The sequence below is a fragment of the Helicoverpa armigera genome, chromosome 30, assembly GCF_030705265.1.
Source record: "Helicoverpa armigera isolate CAAS_96S chromosome 30, ASM3070526v1, whole genome shotgun sequence".
Classification (NCBI taxonomy): domain Eukaryota; kingdom Metazoa; phylum Arthropoda; class Insecta; order Lepidoptera; family Noctuidae; genus Helicoverpa; species Helicoverpa armigera.
In genome coordinates, this window is record NC_087149.1 from 4,554,911 (window position 1) to 4,567,850 (window position 12,940).

The following is a 12,940-nucleotide window of genomic DNA, read 5'->3' on the forward strand; positions in this document are numbered from 1 at the left end:
TGTTGTCTGTGAACCTACATCATGTAATAATGATGATGATAACAAATTTACCGTATTAATATTATCGTAGATAGCCTTCCCGTGTAGCGACGGCGTATCTTTGTCACAGGACAAATTCCCAGGATGTATGTCTTCAGTCAACGCTAGACTATCTGATGATAATGATGATGATGACAAACTTCATCATCATCATCATTATCATCAACCTATCGCAGTCCACTGCTGGACAAAGGCCTCTCCAAGTGCACGCCACTGAGATCGATGTTCGTCTTCTCGCATCCAGCTCCTGCCAGCCGTCTTGCGCAAGTCATCACTCCACCGTGCCTGAGGACGTCCTACACTACGCTTGCCGAGGCGTGGTCTCCACTATAGAACTTACCGTATTAATATTATCATAGATAGCCTTCCCGTGTAGCGATGGCGTATCTTTGTCACAGGATACATTGCCTGGATGTATGTCTTCAGTTATTGCTAGCGCTTGGCACAGGATTTGTACTGCATCGTATAGGAGCGCTGGTTCGGTCTGGAAGTTGGAGAAATTAAAAATTTAAAGTGATGATTTTTGAAAATTTTCTTTAGTTTTAGACCTAGAAAATTATTTTTAAGTTTTAAAAGAAGAATGGTTCAAATCGGTTAGTAAATGACTGAGATATGGATGGATGAGATACGGTTCTTCAAACCATACAGACAGAATTGTGTTGCTGTGGAGTTTGTTCCACCACTTCTTCTTCCCAGCAAAAACACATAGGAAGTGGTGAAGGGCAGGCGTTTTGGGGGCTGTCTTTTGTAAATTTGACGTTCGAGAAGTGCTAATTTTCAGCCTACTTTGAATCAATGACTTTTGATTTTATTTTTGATCAAACAAAAAAACTATATAGTATATCGGAGGACATATGTAGTTTTTCATGTTTTTCCTTTTTAGAAGTCTGTAAATGGGTATTTGCGAGTGTGCAAAATATTATTTTCGACTAAAATCAAGTTCAATCACATTTTGGAGAAATAAATGCTTAGCAGGTTGAAACCCTGCAATGGACAAATACGCGTTTTCGACAATGATAGAAAGTAAAACGGTAAACTAACTTGAAATAAGATTTAAAAGTACTTAAAATCCATAATGGATTGAAGAAGTCGACATCTTGAATCAAAATACATGTGAAAGAAGAAACTGTAAAGTCTTAGGAGCTGATCAGAAAATAATGACTCACCTTGATGTGACCGCCGCTGATGATGGACGCTCCAATAGGATGGAACTTCTCCATGACCTGCAGCGACTCCTTCACCTTGTCGGAGTGCCTGTCCACCAGTCGCCAGCCACTCATGTTCACTCTGCTGTAGTCACTCAGGCACTCACCTTGATGTGACCGCCGCTGATGATGGACGCTCCAATAGGATGGAACTTCTCCATGACCTGCAGCGACTCCTTCACCTTGTCGGAGTGCCTGTCCACCAGTCGCCAGCCACTCATGTTCACTCTGCTGTAGTCACTCAGGCACTCACCTTGATGTGACCGCCGCTGATGATGGACGCTCCAATAGGATGGAACTTCTCCATGACCTGCAGCGACTCCTTCACCTTGTCGGAGTGCCGGTCCACCAGTCGCCAGCCACTCATGTTCACTCTGCTGTAGTCACTCAGGCACTCACCTTGATGTGACCGCCGCTGATGATGGACGCTCCAATAGGATGGAACTTCTCCATGACCTGCAGCGACTCCTTCACCTTGTCGGAGTGCCTGTCCACCAGTCGCCAGCCACTCATGTTCACTCTGTTGTAGTAGAAGTCTTCCATATCGAATAGCTCGAAGTCCTGACGAGAGAAGACCATTTTCAAAGTTCAGAATAATTTGAAAAGTATTTGAAGATATGGAAAACAAATATTTAAAGTGTGTGCAAGAGACAGAAAGAATGAGATACTTACAAATGATGTAAAGACGTAATGGTAGTTCTCGTTGTTCATTTGTAGTTGAAGAATCTGAAAAGTAAAGAAATTAAATCAACATTAGATACAGTACTATAAAACCATATTTAGCTGTGTTTTACGGCTGGCTTCCTAAAATGTTAAAATGGCAACTTTTCTCTTTGCCATATGGGTTGCAGGTCTCATAACTTAACACAGGCGTCAGGGTCTCATTGGTTAGAATCTTCAACCAGTTTGGCACAATAGACAAAAACAAGGGTTGCTAATCTTCAACTGCACTTTGCTAAAACTGCTAAGAAAGATCCTAGAACATTGATAAGTCTACTCACAGCCCTCGCCAACTGTCGGACCCTCTTAGGATCAGTATCGACGACAATATGCTCGATTTGCTGCGCCTTCAGTAGCGCGAGGCCGCGTCTATACTCCTTGGCGTCACGACAGCGGACGGCGTACATGTCACGGCCGTCTTTAGCTATGTCTAGTATGTTTAGTTCCCCTGAAATATTATAATCATCATTTATTCATTTTTCTACAAAAATACTTGAATCAAATTAAAAAAAATTATGGCCACCGATATCGGGAACAGGATCCGAGGAACCTCCTCACAATACGCGCCGTATCAAGGAGTACTGCCTTCTGAATCAGTCCCTTGATCCAGCCGCCCAGCGAGAGCCTCATAAGGTGTTGGTCGAGGCTCTTGGCTATTAGACCATTGGCCGTCCAAAATTTAATTCCTACTTAAGAAAAATAGCCAATATAGCTGCCAGCCTCTTGGGTACACTCCCGGTGGGCAGCAATGAGGAGGAATTTTTTGACGCAATTTTGTAAATATTATCATTAATAGTAAGTGCACATAATAGGTACTAAGTTAGATAATATTAAAATTTTACTATTTTTTAAATTAATGTGAATATTTCAACCAAATAAAACCCTATATATATAGCCAATAATGATAAAACTCACCGTATCCATAGTCTTCGTATATAACCCCCATTCTGGTCCAGTTCAGATACGAGAGGAACTCTGCGAAGGCTTTCGTTAGCAAATCCTTAGGAGGATATAGATTTATTGTGAACGTGTTGTTTACTGAAAGGTAAAATACAAATATTATATTGATAATCTTATATATTATGAAGAGTTACTCCGTTTTCCAGAAGGCACGATAAATTGGTGGGTTTCGACTGTCATTTCTTTGGCAGTCATTACGGGTAGTCAGGAGCCAGAAAGTCTAAGAACCAGTCTTAACAAGAGGTATCGTCTTGCAGCGGTTAACTGGGTTGAGTAGGTCAGATAGGCAATCGCTTCATATGGTACACAGGTACGCAGCTGTTTCCTATAAGACTGAAAGCCGACCTCAACATAACTGAGAAAAGGCTAAGCAGCTGATGAATCCTTAAGAAACCTAACTTTTACGACATTTCCAGGAACTTAGTACGACAAAAACTAAACGTACAAACACTCGAATTGAAACCCTCCTTTTAGGAGCTTTAAGTACTGTAGTATAATAGCTTTATGTACTTACAATTCTCCGGCGCAAAGGGTCCAACAGTAAGATGAGGGGCATGCAGGCTGGCGCTCATATGCTGCAAAGTGTTGCCCAGCAGTGGGCCCACGCCGCTGACCAGCGCCACCGCACCTGACTGGATCTGTGCACACGCTGCAAAATGATGATGATGATGTCCTCCTAGCCGATTATCGGCTGCTGATTACGGTGGCTGTTCTCGTATAAGAAGATCAGCCAACGCAGGACATATTATAGTGCACAAGCATTTGCGCAGACACAACCTAACAGACAGACATGTGTTGCTGGGGAGTTTGTTCCACCACTTCTTCTTTCCAGCAAAAACACATAGGAAGTGGTGAAGGGCGGGCATTTTGGGGGCTGTCTTTTGTTTTTGACGTTCGAAAAGTGCTGTCTTGCAGCCAAGTTTGAATAAATGATTTTAGATTTTTGTCCTCCTAGCCAATTATCGGCTACGGCGGCTGTTCTCATGTAAGGAGATCAGCCAACTGCGCAGGACATATTATTATAGTGCGCGAACATTTGCGCAGAAAACCTAACAGACAGACATGTGTTGCTGGGGAGTTTGTTGCGCCACTTCTTCTTCCCAGCAAAAGCACATAGGTAGTGGTGAAGGGTGGGCGTTTTGGGGGCTGTCTTATGTAAATTCCTGACGTTCAAAAAGTGCTGTCTTACAGCCAAGTTTGAATAAATGATTTTTGATTTTGATTTTTGTCCTCCTAGCCAATTATCGGCTACGGCGGCTGTTCTCATATAAGGAGATCAGCCAACTGCGCAGGACATATTATAGTGCACAAGCATTTGCTTGGACACAACCTAACAGACAGACATGTGTTGCTGGGGAGTTTGTTGCGCCAATTCTTCTTCCCAGCAAAAACATATAGGAAGTGGTGAAGGGTGGGCGTTTTGGGGGCTGTCTTTTGTTGTGACTAATTTGAGTTCTTTTGGAGTTATCTCTTTATCCGATTACCCTAGCTGATGTCGGACAATAGTGCCATCCTGATGTTCGCTCCGACATATATTAAAAAATGAGATAGCAAAATGGAAATATTTGCTTTTTAAGAAGTTATAGGGACTTGAAGATTTTTGATTTGCGGGCCCGCCTTAATTCGGTCTTTGCTCACTATTTTTTATTTGTTAATAAAAAATATTCGAGTCCCGATAACTTCTGTAAAAGCAAATATTTCTAACCTTTTATTTCACTTTTATATATATATTTACTTATATTATAAAAATATAATAGGTAAATAAAATCCATGCGCAAAAAAAAATTTTTTTTTTTAGGTTGACCAGTGTTATCGGCTACGGCGCGGCGGCTGTTCTCATATATGGAGATCAGCCAGCTGCGCAGGACATATTATAGTGCACGAGCATTTGCGCAGACACAGGTGCACTCACTATTCCTTCACTCTCATAACCCGATGGGACGACAATCCGACACCACCGGAGAGAGAACACGCTTCAACATAATATGCTAGCCAGCTCAGAATAATATACATCAAAAAGTATTTGCTTGAAAAGACAGAGAACCTCCTATTTTGAAGTTGGTTAAAAAGACTGAAAATGGTCACCTTTTGGATGTCAAATACTAACATAAATTCACAAAAGCCCTCCTCTACTTCCGACATGTTTTTCTAGCTAGCATTATTTTTGAGGTCGGTTAACTAGGCTGAAAATCAATACCTTTCGAAAGTAAAATATTACATAGTCCCACAAAATGCCTGCCCTTCTCCCTATGTGTTTTTGTTGGGATAAATTAAGAGTACTTATAGAATGTGCTAAAAGTGTTGCCCAGAAATGAGCCTGACTGGATTTGTGCACACGCTGAAATATAATGCAAAGTGCTGGAGTGGAGACCACGGACTAGCAAGCGCAGCGTAGGACGTCCACCAACAAGGTGGACAGACGACATTATAAAGGTCGCCGGAAGTCGCTGGATGCAGGTCGCCTCCAACAGGTATCTGTGGAGATCTAAGGGGGAGGCCTATGTTCAGCAGTGGACGTCTTATGGCTGAGATGATGATGATGATGATGAAATATAATGAGTTAGAAGAAGAATAGATATGAAGAAATATGTTTTGCACATACCTACCTATTTTGAAATATGAAAGTGAAAAGGTCTTCGGAAATGTTCATGAATATCGTTCGTGAGTTATTTTTCATTATAATTCCGATAGATTTTATCTCGAAATACTCAAGTTCTTCTTAAAAGTATTTTTATCACAGTAACGGAAGTGTGACAGAAATAGAATAGCGCTTTCGTTCGTATAAGTTAATTTTGAATTCTTAAATGTTTCCAATATAAGGAAAACGTGTTTTATTTTACGAACTGGCTTCCGCCCGCGGCTTCGCCCGCGTTGAGTTCGGTTATATCGAGTTTCCAAGAGAATTCTTCAAAAGTCCGGGATAAAAACTAACCTATGTTTTTCCTCAAGGTCAACTCTATCTCTGTACCAAATTTTATTAAAATCAGTTGAGTGATTTAGACGTGAAAGCGTAACAGACAGACAGACAGAGTTACTTAGTTTCACATTTATAATATTATAGTAGGGATTACTTACATTATATTGATTGGCGTGAACCTACATTGTTATTAACCTACACTTTATTACTTTAACATCGTTTAAAAAAATATTTTTCCCAACTAGAAAATTAAATACCGTACCTCAAAACTAAAGCAATAAAACAAAGAAAAAAATCCACCATTATTACAAAACACCGAAACATTTTCAAACATTTCGAATTGCAAAACTGTTACGGGAAATGCAATATGGCGGCCGTAACCGCGACACCGGATGTGACGGTTGAAGGATACTCTGCAACCGGGCGGGTGGTTGAATAAAAACTTTTTGGTCCATTATTACCGGTAAACTGTTGTTCACGAGGTGAGAATTCATTTTGAAAAAAAATGTATGCGGTTTTAAATTGACGCCTTTGTTTTAGACTGACTACTGCTAGCGGCTTTACCAGCGTTTTGTGAGAATTACTTCACGTATTCTGATAAAAAAGTAGCTTATAGCCTTTTTCGATGAATGGGCTATCTAACACGGTAAGATTTTTCAAATTAGATATTTGATAGCTCGTTGAAATTAGCGCCATAATAAACAAACAAACTTTTAAGATTTATTATTTAGGTATAGGTACCTTTCCGTTGACATTATATAGGTATCATTTTCATCATAGACTGTTGATGATTGAGACCCCGACTCAAAATCAAAATCAAATTGTTTTTATTTCAAATAGGCCTTTGCAGGCTCTTATGAAACGTCAAATTAATTGCACGGTTCCAAAAAGTTGGCCTCATGGAGAAGAGCCGGCAAGAAACTCCATAGACACTCTTTTAAAAAGTAACTCCGCCAAAACAGCGGAACGGAGAAGATTTTAAACTACCAACAGAATTTCTTCCCTCGGGGATATTCTAAGTGGGCGGAGACGAGATGAAGTTTACTTGAATATCAAAATTCTATTTATTTTTATACTCCATTGGAGTACACACTTAAATAAGGTAACAATCCTGATAAATAAGTATTTTATTTAAAAATTAAAAACTGGTTTTTAAATAAAATTGATATTTATAACCGTGCATCTAACAATCAATGTACTAAAAACTCCAAAAAAAGTAATTGAATTATTATTTTAAGCTGTAGTTATTAATTAAATTCTATTCTATTATGTATTTTTATAAAAAGTCTCATCACGATTGTTTACCTTTAAATATGTGCATACTCAAATGGAGTATAAAATCACGGGTGAGCCGTGGACGAGATAGACTTATAAACCCAACCATTTTCTGTAGTACCAAAAATCGTTGACCGGATTTCGACTCGTTATTTCACTCGTAACTGATCGTTCTTATCATGCTCACCGCATGAATTTGACCTAGAAGAAGGCGCCTGACCTACCTGCGTTATCGTATCTCTGCTATCTTATTCCATGGTTGATAACAACCATGGAATAACATAAGTTACAACTAACCTTTCTTATAAGTCTTGAAGGTGTCTCTAGAAGGCGTGTACTGTATATCGTAAACTAGAGTACTGTTGGGCAGAAGTAGACGTTCCTTGTTGATACGGTAGACTGCGTACTTGAAGGCCAGCTCCGTGCTGCCTCCTCGAGCGTCTTCCGTGAATACTGCACCTGGAATTTAGAATAAGTTGTGTTGTAATAACTGTTAAGATTGAAGAAAACTAGTTGGGAAAAGAGGGTTTAAGTTCTACGGGATAGAGATGGAAAATGCCCTGATCATCCTAATGGGAAGAAGGGATGACTAGGTGGAGTAACTTAGGTAGTAATATCTGTGTAAATTGCAAAAGAAAATGTTCTATATACCTACGTTTTGATGTCTGAATAAAAAGGAAATAACGATCGTTTAACACAATCCTCATATCACTTTGTTATCATAACAAATTTACTACCCTATAAACATAGTAGGAAGTACAGAAATTATATCATTCTACATATAACTCTTCAAGAAATCAACACACCTAAGTTCAAACAAATAGAATTAAGAATTATATGTATATTAAATCAATAAAAAAATAACCACAATAAGTTCATACACAAAATCAACAACGGCACGCTAAAATGAAGAAGTTGTCCTGTTGATCAAACTCACCACCAGCACAGAAGCCAATGCGATGTCAACCACGCCATCAACATTTTTAAACCCTTTGATCTATTCTAAAGATGTAAAACCCAAATTATAAATAAATACTGACCTATTTTAACCACCGGAGACAGAGCAGCGACAGCGTTCACCATGAGCACGACCCAGCGCCACCCTGGCCACATCGTGCCTCATCATCAGCCCTTGACGATACGATCACCCCGCCAGACTCACTGGCTTCTGACTACCCGTAACGTGTCCTCGTCAATGTCGGTCCTGCGCCTGATCTCTGCCCGGTCGTGTCGGATTGCCGTCCCATCGAGCTATGAGAGTGAAGGAATAGTAAGTGCACTTGTGTTTGCGCAAATGTGCACTATAATTATGTCCTGCGCAGTTGGCTAATCTCTTTACATGAGAACAGCCGTAGCCGAGAATCGGCTAGGAGGACAATATCATCATCATCATAAGAATAGGTAAATACTGACCTATTTTAACCACCGGAGACAGCGCAGCGACAGCGTTCACCATGAGCACGACCCAGCGCCACCCTGGCCACATCGTGCCTCATCATCAGCCCTTGACGATACCCTCACCACCTGCAGACAAGCAACACTCAGAACTTTACTTGCGAAGACTGTATAAAATAATAATAAAAAGTTAAATAATAATATATGTAAAAGAAAGTCCTGATGCCCAAATTCATCTAAAGCATAAACGCCCGTTTTTCTTATTAAAACTTTGAAAATCTATATTAATATTATAAAGCTGAAGAGTTTGTTTGTTTGTTTGCTTGAACGCGCTTATCTCAGGAACTGCTGGTCCGATTAGAAAAATTATTTCAGTGTTAGATAGCCCATTTATCGAGGAAGGCTAGAGGGTACTTTTTATCCCGGTACGGGAAGTGGTTCCCACGGATTGAGGGTGAAACCGCTGGCAGAAGCTAGTTGAACGATAAAATTCGTAGTGATTTAAGAAAACTGACGTTTACGTTGTCACTAAACTTGGGCCTTAGTGTAGTTAATATGTATAAGGAACGTAATGCTCCATTTGAGTAGGCATTTATGTGCGTTTCTACAACAGCGGGTTTTCCGCTCGAGTTCGACCACGCTCGAATCATTCTTACGGACGGCATAGAGCATTGTAAACAATTGACTACTACCGGTTCGAAAGATGACTTTTAAAACCGAGCGCCTTTGCTGCTCAGAATGTCCAGTTTCGCTACGCGCGGAAAATCCGCTAGTATGAAAAAGGTGTAAGATGTTATACATAAATCTGTATGTCTATAAGATATTTATTTTTCTATTGGGAAGTAAACTATGTCCGAGTGGTAGAAGTAGGCTACTCTTATATGAGTGTGGTGGAAATAGAAAACAAGAAATAGCCAGTATTTTAAATTCATAATATTTTAGTTTACAAAACCCTTTTAATCTCAGACCACCATAACAAAGTCTAGAGTAAAACCTAGCTCATCCAACCCACAGTTCATTTGCAGGACTATAACCGCCGTTCTGCCGTTGTGCCGTTATGCCGTAGTAATACATTTGTCCCCTATTCATAATACATATTACGAAATATACGGGGCGGACCTTGGGTGCGAGTGCAAGGCTGATATGCAGACCATGTCCCACCTCATCGCATGTACACTGTACCCTGAAACTTACTCGCGGAAGTACCTGAGCGCGTCCGGCCTTGCTCTCGCTGTGGCGGCATATTGGGCTGACAAAGTGTAGTCTTACTATAAGACATGTCATCGACACGAAAGAAGAAGAATACATATTTTAGTTTCCTAACTCTCAGACCACTCAAGATGATATGAATAGGAAGGGAGTCAGTGTCAGTATGACGAGTGACAGGTGAAAATGGAAGAGAATGACATATTGCGCCGACCCCAAGTAAAATTGGGAACAGGGCAGGAGAAAGAAGAAGGAGACCACTCAAACAAAGTCTGGAGTAAAACCCTAGCTCTACAAACCCCCAGTTCATTTGCAGGACTATAACCATGCCGCTCTGCCGTAGTAATACATTTGTCCCCTAACGGTATGCCGAATAAATTCATGAAATAGCTGGGGCCTTTCGCACGCACTTCACACCTACACGCATATTAAGGTTAGATGTGTTTGTGTGTGTGAAGTTGTGTACATACAGATGGTTAGATTGGCAAACGTACCTAAATCTATACTAATATAATCCTCTCATCCGAGCCTTTTTCCAACTATTTTGGGGTCGGCTTCCAGTCTAACCGGATGTAGCTGAGTACCAGCGCTTTACAAGGAGCGACTGCCCTATCTGACTTCCCGAACCCAGTTACCCGGGCAACCCAATACCCTTGTCTACTGGTGTCAGACTAACTGGTTTCTGACTACCCGTAACGACCGCCAAGGATCTATACTAATATAATCATAGATTAACGAGGAAACATTATTTTGTTTGTAGCCTAAAGTCTCCGAGACAGATTTGAAAAAATATAGTTTACTGTTAGAAAGTGCACTCTTTCCGAGTAACATAGGCTATTTTATCTTCGGTACGGGCAGTAGTTTTCACGGGACACGGGTGAAACTGCGAGCGTAGGCTAATCATTTTATATTTATGACATTGTTCGGGCTTTAAAAGCGACTATACGAACCTTAAATTCGTTTCGGTACTTCTTCTCAGAAACAGTCAGTTATAAAAAGCCGGCCGGAGCGTTCTTAAAATTCCCACTTACAAAATAAATGATCCCATATGATTCAATTTTAAAACCATTAAAAAATCTGCACACACTATAGCAAAAATAACTCATCGTAATCTACCTCTTAAAGCTCAAAGATCGTAAAATCTCCCTTTCACCGTATCAATTACCGTACATCCTCACTGAAAACCCTCTGAAGGGAAATGAGTAAAAATTAAATTCATCATTTCATGTCGACACGCTTTGAGGCAGATGCTCAATAAAATTAAAACGAAGAAAAAGTTTCAGTTCAGTCGACAGATTAAAAATTGATTGGTTAAAATGTTATATTTTCTTACGGTGAGATGCACCATCCCTACTAATATTATAAATGCGAAAGTAACTCTGTCTGTCTGTCTTCACGTCTAAACCGCTGAACTGATTTTAATAAAATTTGGTACAGAGATAGAGTTGACCTTGAGAAAGAACATAGGATAGTTTTTATCCCGGACTTTTGAAGAATCCTCTTGAAAACGCGATATAACCGAGCTCTTCGCGGGCGAAGCCGCGGGCGGAAGCTAGTTTAGCTATAATGATTACAGAACTATTTTCAGTTGTTAAATCGCCGATTTGACCAATGGGCGGCTAGTATACGGCTGGTTATGGTTTGGTTATCGTTATAGTTAAATAGGTCTTAGTATATGAAGCAGATATGAGAATGTTGAGATGGATGTATGGTGAAGTAATGAGTATGAAAGAGGTAGCTTGAAAGAATCTCCAGTGAAAATGACAGTTCAGGGTGTTTAGAAAGTGTGAAACATATGCTACAAAAACTGTGTTAAGTATGAATTTGGATGGGTTGGAGAGACAGAGGTAAAGCGAGGAATTGGAATTGGATTGATTGCTTGACTAGTAGTTACAGAAAAACTTCTACCCGCACCCTGATAAAAGTAGTCTATGGTCTTTCTCAGTCTCAAAACTGTATACCAAAATAAATGTAAGTAATTTCAGTAGTCTTGGCGTGAAAGCGCAACAGACAGACGTTCGTATATAATACCTCTATTATTAAGATATATCTTTCTCACCCAACAAACAAATCACCCAACAAATCGTCCCACTTTTCCGTCCGTATGTCACGAACATAATTGTAGGGTCGACGCTTGCATATTTTCACGCGAACTGCTCCTCACAATAGCAGATTAATATTTATATCCCCCACAATGATAATACTAGGAGCTCCAGTTTATTGTAAGTCTAAGCCATGGAGAACAAAATGACTAGCGGAGATGTCATAACGCAATATCTACTAAGAAAGTAGCGCGACAACATGCGGGTGTTCAGAGGACTGGGAACGTTAATATCTTGACTTACACACCTTCTACGGAACCACCCTATTATTTTCAAAATAAAATTAATCCAGACTAATCTTTGACAGATTGGTTTTGATTTGACAAGGAATCCGAATATCTCGTTAATATAAGTAACTGATCACGTCAACCATACGTTGCTTGACCTACAAGAAGGCCCCTGAACTATTATGGCATCTCCTCTCATCTTTCTTTACTCCGTGGTCTAAGCGCACACTGAAAACTTTTAGTCGGCCGACAGTTTGTTTGGGCTCATAAATCATTATGAAGATGGATGGTAGTACGCACATTACAGGGACCAGGTATTTAACCGGTATCAGACCGACTGAAAACTTTGATTGGAATCCAAATTTTCTTTTAAAAAAGTCATAAGGACAACTGTTGGCTGACTGTTTAGTATGCGGTGTCCTGGTACTCATAAAACTCGCTATCAGAGCATTAAACTAGCTGGATACGCTAGTCGTGCCGGCTCTTATGCCAAAGAAACGACAATTTAGTCGTGAGCGTGCATAACGATGTGATCGAAAATGCCTCCGCGTCAGGATCGCTGTAACTCCTAACCGATCCTCTCGAATTACATATAGAGTGTTGCTGCCTAATTGCTACCAGCTACCATTAGTTGCTACCCATTGGTACCCTTGTAGTTTTGAAGATATTCAGCATCTGAAGGTGACACTATTTATGGCGTTGTCCCAGTGGCGTAGCGTGGGTATCTGCCGCCCGGGGCAGTTGTCGATTTTGCCGCCCCTTCCCGTGTATTTTTTAACAAGTGTTACTGGCCGTTTGTCATTTTTAACCGACTTCAAAAAAAGGGTTTTTTTTGTATCGACGTTAAAAATCATCAAATGACCCTTCCCGCTGTGGGTTAGCAGCAGTGCGGGA

At 40.3% G+C, this 12,940-nt stretch overlaps 1 protein-coding gene across 1 annotated transcript in view; it reads right to left on the bottom strand.

Annotated features, from left to right (window-relative positions):
* Window positions 1-12,940, bottom strand: part of LOC110382123 (glutamate receptor ionotropic, kainate 2) — a 34,536-nt gene that overhangs the window by 13,741 nt on the left and 7,855 nt on the right. The window contains exons 2-9 of the mRNA XM_064042904.1: window positions 8,530-8,640; window positions 7,414-7,575; window positions 3,439-3,573; window positions 2,880-3,002; window positions 2,246-2,412; window positions 1,917-1,970; window positions 1,644-1,805; window positions 380-523 (exon numbers count right to left, since the gene is read on the bottom strand). Of these exons, the coding sequence (XP_063898974.1) occupies window positions 380-523; window positions 1,644-1,805; window positions 1,917-1,970; window positions 2,246-2,412; window positions 2,880-3,002; window positions 3,439-3,573; window positions 7,414-7,575; window positions 8,530-8,602 (1,020 nt within the window). The 5' untranslated portion in view covers window positions 8,603-8,640. The remainder of the gene's footprint in view (window positions 1-379; window positions 524-1,643; window positions 1,806-1,916; window positions 1,971-2,245; window positions 2,413-2,879; window positions 3,003-3,438; window positions 3,574-7,413; window positions 7,576-8,529; window positions 8,641-12,940) is intronic.